This window comes from Podarcis muralis, chromosome 2, assembly GCF_964188315.1.
Source record: "Podarcis muralis chromosome 2, rPodMur119.hap1.1, whole genome shotgun sequence".
Taxonomy (NCBI): domain Eukaryota; kingdom Metazoa; phylum Chordata; class Lepidosauria; order Squamata; family Lacertidae; genus Podarcis; species Podarcis muralis.
In genome coordinates this window covers 120,869,752-120,880,294 of record NC_135656.1, presented here as the reverse complement: position 1 = coordinate 120,880,294, position 10,543 = coordinate 120,869,752, and the positions used below count along the sequence as shown (strand labels likewise).

Genomic DNA, 10,543 nt, shown 5'->3' with positions numbered 1-10,543 from the left:
AAAGCCTGGGCTGTCTGTGAAAGGTCGGACAAGATGCAGAGAGAAGGAAAAACTGGAGACACTGCCCCAAGAGGAGCTGGAGAGAGCCCTGTCCACGGACAGCTACAGCACTTACATCAGTGTTCATGCCGTGGCTCAGGCCTTAAATGCTGCTTTGTCAACTAGGTCACGCCAGATGCTGGTGGTGGGTGAAGGAGGCAAATGGGAACATCAAAGTCTACAGCCATGGCAGGTATTGCCTTCCCCATATTTGCAAACTGAAATCCATTGTCATAAATGTGGATAATGATGATGATGATGATGATGATGATGATGATAATAATAATAATAATAATAATAATAATAATAATAATAATAATAATAATGCTCCCAAGCTACAAACATGCTCCTTCAGATGAAGTGTAACCCCATCAAGAGCAAGTGATCTTCCACCCTTCTGGTCTAGGGAACCACCCACTAACAGTGCCTCAGTCTTATTTGGATTGAACTTCAGATTGTTGGCTCTCATCCAGTCCATTATCAAGGCAAGACACCGGTCCAGCATTTCCACTGCCTCACCTGCAGATGTAAAGAAGAAATAGAGCTGAGTGTCATCAGCATACTGCTGACAACATACTCCAAACATCATCACCATCATCATCAATTTATTATTTATACCCCACCCATCTGTCTGGGTTTCCCCAGCCACTCTGGGCAGCTCCCAACAAAATATTAAGAATACAATAAAACATCAAAAACTGTTACGAAAAAGGAGCAATGCAGTAGCGAGCTCCAGCTGGCTGGAGAGCCAGACAGGATGTTGATGTTTGGGACTGTACCGTGGGAACGAAGGGACAGTCTATTCACTGTGCTGAGCACCGGATGTTAGCTCAGAGTGTCATCTGACCTGTACTGGAAGTACAGGGGAGGAGTTTTTTCTCTCTGCTGTTGGTGTTTAGAGAGTGCAGACACGTTTCTCTGTACTGCTGGAAAAGACAGAAATAAAGGCATGTAAATACATTTCTGTCTGTCTCTTTCCCCTCCCTGGGGATAGCAGGGAGGAGGGGGAGTGGTGTGTTCTTCTCACGTTAGAGGAGGATCGCCGATAGAGACCTTCGCCTGTATCTTGCCGGGAGTCGCAGACGGGAAGGTCAACAAGGAACTCAAGCCGGGTGCCTGGAGAGTGGCCAATTCCTCTGACAATGCTTGAGATTCCGACAGGGCTGCCTTCAGATGTCTTCTAAAAGTCAGATACAGTGGTACCTTGGTTTACGTACTTAATCGGTTCCGGAAATTTGTTCTTAAACCAAAGTGTTCTTAAACCAAGGCGTGCTTTTCCAAAGCAGCAGGGGACTCAGTTTACAAATGGAACACACTCAACAGGAAGCGGAACATGTTCTGCTTCCAAGGCAAAGTTCACAAACCAAAACACCTACTTCCGGGTTTGCAGCGTTCTTAATTCAAGTTGTTCATTAACTAAGCTGTTCTTAAACCAAGGTAACACTGTAGTTGTTTATTTCTTTGACATCTGATGGGAGGGCGTTCCACAGGGCGAGTGCCAATACTGCGGAGGCCCTCTGCCTGGCTCCCTGTAACCTCACTTCTCTCAGGAAACTGCCAGAAGGCCCTCGGCGCTGCACCTCAATGTCTGGGCTGAATGATGAGGGTAGAGACGCCCCTTCAGATATACTGGGCTGAGGCCGTTTAGGGCTTTAAAGGTCAGCACCAACACTTTGAATTGTGCTCGGAAATATACTGGGAGCCAAAGTAGATCTTTCAGGACCAGTATTATATGGTCTTGGTGGCCGCTCCCAGTCACCAGTCTAGATGCCACATTCTGGATTAGTTGTAGTTTCCGGGTCACCAGAAACAATTATTTTTGTGGGAAATCTTCTTTCAAGGTCCTAGATCTTGTGGAAATCTGTATGTAGAAAGACACCTTCACTTGACCGAGGGAGAGGAGGTACTTGACAAAGCCACATATCCCACAGATATGCTGATCTCATATGTCAATAAACCTGTGAAGGCCTTTTCTGCTGTAGCTACCTTTCTTTATTAGAGATAACATGGAGAACTGCAGAAATAGTGTTCATTTAGCTAATTCCAATATGCCTCGTTCCATGCCCAAGAAGCATGGGGCACCTTTTCCCCGCGGCACTGTGGTCCACAGATTGCAGCAAAATACTGGGCAAGGTTTCACCCATGATCATGTTTGTGTGGTGGGATAGAAAAAGCTGTCCCATGCAGAGGGGATGGGAAAGCCTATATAAGGCTGCTTCCCCTGGAGCTCAGGTCCATTTTGCCTTGAGACCTTCCTGCCCACCTACTGGCAAATTATAAACTTCACTGAGCAATTTTGGGTCAATGGCTGACAGGGCTTGAATGGAACTTGGTTGGGTTGTTCTCCCACCCCTCTTTAGCTCAGTGAAATTATGGCCTTTCTTAGGTGAAGTATGTTGTGTGTATGAGGGTGGAAATCGCGTTGGGCATAGTATAAGGGGGGCCCTGAGGGAAAGATTGAGCACGGCACCCCCAAGCTTGGTGTTGTGGTGTCTGCCTGTTAGGAATCTGCACCCTGGTCACCACAGCAAGGGTCAATACTGACCAACTCCCATGGAACAGGTTTGGAGTGATCCAAACCCAGTGGATCCTTTCCATCAACATGGGACTTATGGAATGATGAACTGATCCTGGGACCCAATGCCAGGCCAACCCTTACCCTGCCTGCTGCTGTCAATAAAGATTTGGCCTGATTTTATCCTATCACCGTTGTGTAGTCTGGTTATTTTGCTGCTCTCCTGGGTCACATAATGTGCCTGCCTAGGAAACAATTTCACAAAAACGTTCCTGAGCACTGCATATTTAAGGCCTTTGTGGGGGGTTTTATTTTGAACAGTGTCATACTGTCGACGGTATCTAACACTGAGTAAACTGGCAAAAATGTATAAAACTAAATCAAATAAGTGTTGGAAATGAACAAAGAACAAAGAAGGTTCTTTTTATCATATGGAGTAAGGTTAAGCCATGGGTAGGCAAACTAAGGCCCCAGGGCCAGATCCAGCCCAATCACCTTCTAAATCTGGCCCGCGGACAGTCCAGGAATCAGTGTGTTTTTACATGAGTAGAATGTGTGCTGTAATTTAAAATGCAGCTCTGGGTTATTTGTAGGGCCTGCCTGGTATTTTTACATGAGTAGAATGTGTGCTTTTATTTAAAATGCAGCTCTGGGTTATTTGTGGAGCATAGGAATTCATTCATTCCCCGCCCCCCCAAAAAATGTAGTCTGGCCCCCCACAAGGTCTGAGGGACAGTGGACCGGCCCCCTGCTGAAAAAGTTTGCTGACCCCTGGGTTAAGGCTTACTGGGAAATGATATATAATGAAATGAAAAGGATGTTTAAAATAACATTTGGGGGTGGGAACCAGAGGCCTTTCCTCTGGGAATTATAGGGATAGAACTACTGAAATTGTATAGAAATTTATTCATGTATGCGACTACAGCAGCAAGAATGTTACTTGCCCAAAAATGGAAAGAAGCAGAAGTCCCAACAAAGGAAGAATGGATACAAAAACTTATGAGATATGCAGAAATAGTGAAACTTACCGGAAAAATAAGGAATCAAGATAACAACCTTTAAAAAAAAAAAAAAAAAGGAAATGGTTTATTGAATATTTACAGATAAATTGTAAACAGATAAAAACACTGGCAGGGTTATTATAATAACCTGTAGCTATATGAGTGTGTGTGTGTGTGTGTGTGTGTGTGTGTGTGTGTGTGTGTGTGTATATATATATATATATATAAATAAAAATGAGCAAGTTAAGTTAATCTGGATATGCAGAAGATATTAAAAAATAAATTTAAGGAGCCTCAGAAAGAGGGGGAAGGAAGTCAAGTTTTAAAATGTCAAAATGACAGTAAAATCAGTGAAATGTATATATCTGAAAAGTATGAATAAAATTTATATATATATATATATATATATATATATATGGTGATAGATAAATAGATAGAGGGAGATTTTATATATATATATATATATATATATTTGCTTTCGTAGATTTTCACGGGTACAGGAATGCAGGTTTTGGTGTCCTCGGGTGTCTTCCCGTGTAAAAGTTGGGGTGTCTAGGCGACGTTTCGACGAGGTCTCACTCGTCATCTTCAGGCTGGTGCTTTCGGCTTCTTGTTACTGGAACAGAGCAGGATCTCAGTGTTTGAGTTCCTATAAATACTGTTGAGGAGGTGTGGTGTATAGCCTCCAATGTTCTGGGCAGAGAGGAAGTTCCCAGGCTAGTGTGCCTTTTCTTCTTTTGTTCCTTGATTGCTTGAGGGATATCTTGAGTGATTTCTTGAGTGATATCCTGAGTACCACTTAGGTGGGTCATTAGGTGTGGATTAGTTGCTAAAGCCTTTGTGTCTTGACCTCTTGAACTTTGTGAAGAGTTTTTCTGAGAAGATGGCTGTACTGCACTTAGTTGTGCTCTGGCTTGGCTTCGTGTATAGGGGCGAGCTGTGGTTTTGTGGCCTGTGCCAGCCAGATCTGTGTAGGGATTGCAGGGGGGTGCAGCATCATCTTATGTGATCTCTTGTTCCTACGCAACTGCCGAGACAACAACTTAATTCCCACATGCTTCCAACTTAAATTCCACTCTAAAACCCCAGCTACCGAAAGGATCCTGAAACGAACTGAACTATCCCTAATCAGAAACGAACTACACAAGAAAAGATACCTACTAAACCAAACCAACAAAGATCTGCTCACTCTTCACCTCAAACTCTGTAACAAAATCCACCCTGCACTCTGGGACAAATGCAAACAACTAGCCGTCTGGAGAGCTGAAACGGAGACCTCACATAAGACAGACACACACACCAACAAACTCCACAAACTAGAGAAACGCCAGAAGCCCAGCCACCCTCCACAACAACCCATGAAACAAACAGTACATAACATATCAGACAGGATCCTCACCTCAACTGAAACCAAAGTACTCTCCAAAGGTTTCAACTTTGCAGTCGCCCCGAGACGCATCCCCACGGAAAACATCATATGCGGAGTCGAAGCTAGCCTAACCAAAATCAACCCAGATGAAGCCAATAAAATCAGACTTGAAGTCACCAACATCCTCTGCTCCAGCAAACCACCCAGAAGCAATTTACACAAAGAAGAACAGAAAGCACTCACCAACCTGAGGAAAGACAACAACATAATCATTCTCCCAGCAGACAAAGGTAATGCCACTGTTGTGATGAACACATCGGACTACCAAGCAAAACTATCAAATCTACTCCAAGACCCTACCTACCAACCTATAAAAACAGATCCCACCACCTATCTGGAAAAAACCACCAAATCCAAAATAAAAGCCTCTCCTATCAGTGAAGAAATCCAGCTAAGAATCATCCCCAGAGAAAAATCATCCAGATGCCCCAAACTCTACGGCCTCCCCAAGATACACAAAGAGGGAACACCACTCAGACCAATAGTCAGCTCCATAGGCTCACCTCTACAAAATCTCGCTAAATTTCTCGCCAAGCAACTTCAGCCCTATGCAGAATCCATCTCTTCACACGTTCCAAACTCCTTCCAGTTCATAGAAACAATAAAGAAGCAAAACCTACATCCCAATGACCTACTTGTGAGCTTCGATGTTGTATCTCTCTTCACACAAGTGCCCATTAATGAAGCCTTGACAGCCATTCAAAACAAATACAATCCCCCCGAATACATCTTGGACCTGACCAACCACTGCCTAACCAACACGTACTTCATCCACAATGGACAAAGATACAAACAAATAGAAGGAGCACCTATGGGATCACCCCTCTCACCGGTCATCGCAAACCTGTACATGGAACACTTTGAAACCAATGCTTTAGACAAGTCAGAACACAAACCCAAACTTTGGCTCAGATATGTTGACGACACCTTTGTAATTTGGCCACACGGGAAGGAAAAACTGGACAGCTTCCTCACACATCTCAACAGCCTACACCCCAAAACACAATTCACTATGGAAATAGAAGCCAACAACCAACTTCCCTTCCTTGACGTCCTAATCTACAAAAAACCTGATGGCTCCCTAGGACACACTATCTACCGGAAAAAAACACACACCAACCGCTACTTACATGCACAATCACACCACCACCCTGCACAAATAAACTCCGTAGCCAAGACTCTCATCTCCAGAACCAAACGCCTGGCTGACAAAGACCACTTGACAACTGAGTTACAGAATCTCTCAAATGTGTTAATTGCCAATGGATACCAGCAAAACAGGGTTACGAAGCTAATCCAAAAAGAAACACCCCCCAAAAACCAAGACACAGAAGAAAACAATGGCATGGCCCTCCTTCCTTATATCAAGGGCACTACAGATAAAATTAGCAAAATCCTCCATAAACACAATATCAAAACAGCCTTTTGCGCCAACCAAAAGATAGCCAATATCCTCAGAAACCCCAAGGATAAAATCCAGTTGGAAAACCAAGGGGTCTATGAAATACCCTGCAAAGTCTGCCCAGCCACGTACATTGGACAAACAAACAGACGAATAAATGCACGTATCGCAGAACACAAGAATGCCGTCAAAAAAGAAGAAAAAACTTCCTCTCTTTTCCAACACATGAAAGAAACAGGACACGAAATTAATTTTGCAGATTCCAAATTGCTCTCTAACATGGAACATCACCACAAGAGAATAATCATGGAAGCCATCGAGATAGAGAAACACCCTCACAACATGAACAAGCGTGACGACACATCCCGCTTGCCAGACATCTGGAAATTAGCCCTCCCCACAAAAACTGACACCAGATCCAGAGGCACACAGAACGCCATCACCAATCAACCACACCAGACCCAAACCCAGACCCTCTCCACAGATAAATTACAGATACCATCCAGTAGCCAAACCATGGTGGCACCTCCGGATGCTGCACCCCCCTGCAATCCCTACACAGATCTGGCTGGCACAGGCCACAAAACCACAGCTCGCCCCTATACACGAAGCCAAGCCAGAGCACAACTAAGTGCAGTACAGCCATCTTCTCAGAAAAACTCTTCACAAAGTTCAAGAGGTCAAGACACAAAGGCTTTAGCAACTAATCCACACCTAATGACCCACCTAAGTGGTACTCAGGATATCACTCAAGAAATCACTCAAGATATCCCTCAAGCAATCAAGGAACAAAAGAAGAAAAGGCACACTAGCCTGGGAACTTCCTCTCTGCCCAGAACATTGGAGGCTATACACCACACCTCCTCAACAGTATTTATAGGAACTCAAACACTGAGATCCTGCTCTGTTCCAGTAACAAGAAGCCGAAAGCACCAGCCTGAAGATGACGAGTGAGACCTCGTCGAAACGTCGCCTAGACACCCCAACTTTTACACGGGAAGACACCCGAGGACACCAAAACCTGCATATATATATTTAAATGTGTACTACATTTAGTTGTGCTCTGGCTTGGCTTCGTGTATAGGGGCGAGCTGTGGTTTTGTGGCCTGTGCCAGCCAGATCTGTGTAGGGATTGCAGGGGGGTGCAGCATCCGGAGGTGCCACCATGGTTTGGCTACTGGATGGTGTCTGTAATTTATCTGTGGAGAGGGTCTGGGTTTGGGTCTGGTGTGGTTGATTGGTGATGGCGTTCTGTGTGCCTCTGGATCTGGTGTCAGTTTTTGTGGGGAGGGCTAATTTCCAGATGTCTGGCAAGCGGGATGTGTCGTCACGCTTGTTCATGTTGTGAGGGTGTTTCTCCATAGAACATGGTTGTTTATAGATGTAAGTGAGGCTGAGGCCACTCTATCTCACTTCCACAGATGCTGAACATTGCAGCAAATGCCCAGAAGATCAGCATCCAAACAAGGACCAAGATCAATGTGTCCCCAAGAGTATCATCTTCCTGGCTTATGAAGAACATCAGGGGATCACCTTGGTTTCCATTGCCATCTTCTTCTCTATAACAGCATGCACCATATTAGGAATCTTCATTAAATACAAGGAAACTCCAATAGTCAAAGCCAACAACCGGGATCTCTCCTACCTTCTGCTTGTCTCCCTTCTGCTTTCCTTTTTGTCCTCCTTCCTCTTCATTGGCCAGCCAAGGAAAGTGACCTGCCTTCTCAGGCAAACAGCCTTCAGCATCATCTTCTCAGTTGCTGTTTCTTCTGTGTTGGCAAAAACTATAATGGTGGTGCTGGCCTTCATGGCCACAAAGCCAGGAAGCAGGGTGAGGAGATGGCTGGGGAAGAGTCTGGCCAACTCCATTGTCATTTTCTGTTCCAGTGTCCAAGTTGTCATCTGCACCATCTGGCTGAGCATGTCTCCCCCTTTCCCGGAGTCTGACATGCACTCCCAGCCCCGAGAGATCATCCTGCAGTGCAACGAAGGGTCTGTGGCCATGTTTTATGGTGCTCTTGGCTACATGGGATTCCTGGCAGCCATCTGCTTCATTGTGGCTTTCCTAGCGAGGAAGCTGCCTGGGGCCTTCAATGAAGCCAAGCTGATCACCTTCAGCATGCTGGTCTTCTGCAGTGTTTGGGTGTCCTTTGTGCCCACCTACCTGAGCACCAAGGGGAAGTACATGGTAGCCGTGCAGGTCTTCTCTATGTTGGCCTCCAGTGCTGGGCTTCTGGGCTGCATCTTCATTCCCAAGTGCTACATTATTGTGCTGAGACCTGATCTGAATACAAAGGAGCACCTGACTACAAAAACTTAAGATGACATCTTATGCTTTAATGATTCAATGTTGACTATGCCCACCACACTTACTTGTCTTCAGATTATTTATCCATATAGATCTCTCCACTTTGAATACATCATGAATAAACAAAATGATTACGTAATAACTGCAATGGCTACTGGGCTGAATCTTTAATATGTTCTGCTTTATCTCTGCCTAATTTCCACTAGATAACCAAGCCTTTAAGCTGCTAATGCTAATATGGATCAGTTATTATATGCTTTCCAGAAATAGGGCACAGGGAGAATGTAGTAAAACCCAGTTATCTTTATATCATTTTTGACGTGGCATGGAAATGGTTGAGCATGTATTGTTAGAGTTGTTCCATGGAATCCCTAATGTGGACTTTGTGTAGAAATGAAATCTCTAAATTAAAGAATGGATATCTGTCAGAGCTGCCTCAGGTCCCAGCTCACAGAGGACCTACGCCAGTATCTCTTTATATACAAAAGTCTTTATTGAAGTTCAGTTTCGCTTTCCAGCCGCGGCGCGCAGCCCTACGTCTGAAACCCTAGACCGTCGAAGCTCCATCTGAGTCTCCTCCCCCTAGACACCAGTTTAAGACCCTAGCCTTGCTCCACCTCTTCCTCTGCTCCCTTTTCCTCTGGGTCCGCCTGCCCGCCGGGGTTTCCCCCTTTCTGGACTCTTCCGACGCTGACTCCCCCGAGTCTTCCCCCTCCCTCCGGCGGGCTTTAGGACCTGGTTCCCAATCCGGGCTTTCTGCTGTCCCGCACGCCTGTACATTTGAACTTGGCGCGCGCGCCCAGCCTGCCACCTTCCTTCTGACCGTTATACTGCTTCTGTCGCTGCTTGCCGGAGGAGAGGCTGACTCTGACCTATGAGACTCTTCCCCCCCACTACGCTCCGGTGGGGAAGCTGGCCCTGATTTCCAGCTACTGCTCTGGGAGTCTCCGCTGGCCCCCTGCTTCTGGTGTGTCCTCCCTGGGACCCCCCTTGCCCTGGCCATCGGCGCTCCCTTCTGGGAATCATCTGATTCACTGGAGAGGCCCATGGAATCTCTCGGGTCACTGTCATTCTGCCCTCCGCTGCCCTCAGATTCTTCCCCTTCGCTCTCCATTTCCTCTCTCCCCTGCGCCTCTGCTCCTGAGCCCCTGACAATATCATTAAAGAATGCAAATCTATTAGCTATTGAAGGATGGGATAATATAGTGGGTTAGCACAGCTATTTGGGCTACAATAAAGTTAGAATACATAAAGGATTTCTTAATCATATTATTAGAAAAGCACTTTATGAAGTCTGCGAAAGAAAAAAAATTGTTGGAGCCTAAACCCCCTTGGTGGCTTTCACCAATGGAAGCCATAGCAGTTAAAAGGAAAAATACAGAAACTAACTGGCAATCATACAAAGAATTATTGGAAGAAGAGTACAACCAACTTAAATTAATATGACATACTTAAACAAATGGGCATAAGTTGGTTACCATACCATCAGCTAAATGAATTTTTTAAGGAAGGGGGGGAAATAATGAACAGATTTGATACTAAATTATCAGATTTTGAAAGTGAATTGCTATTAAATAATAAAAATCTCTCAAAAATGTATGTTATTATAAGATTTGAATCTAAAAGATGAAGAAGTTAAAGAGGTGATGGTTAAATGGGCCCAAGATTTTGGTTATCCAATAGAATTGGAGAAATGGGAAAACCTTTGGAAAAAAGATATGAAATTCACAGCATGCTAACTGATTAAAGAAAATATTATGAAGATGGCTTACAAGTGGTATTCAAGCCCATCAAAATTGGCAAAAAAAGCAAAAAAAAATAGTATTAAGTGTTGGCGGTGTTATCATTA

General features: G+C 44.8%; 1 protein-coding gene across 1 annotated transcript; it reads left to right on the top strand.

The window, feature by feature from the left end:
* Positions 1-225: 225 nt before the first annotated feature.
* On the top strand, positions 226-8,836 carry LOC114591172 (vomeronasal type-2 receptor 26-like). Its single transcript, XM_077923629.1, has 2 exons — positions 226-232; positions 7,775-8,836. Exons 1-2 carry the CDS (start codon positions 226-228, stop codon positions 8,704-8,706), a joined length of 939 nt encoding a protein of 312 aa, XP_077779755.1. The 3' UTR covers positions 8,707-8,836.
* The last annotated feature ends 1,707 nt before the right edge of the window (positions 8,837-10,543 follow it).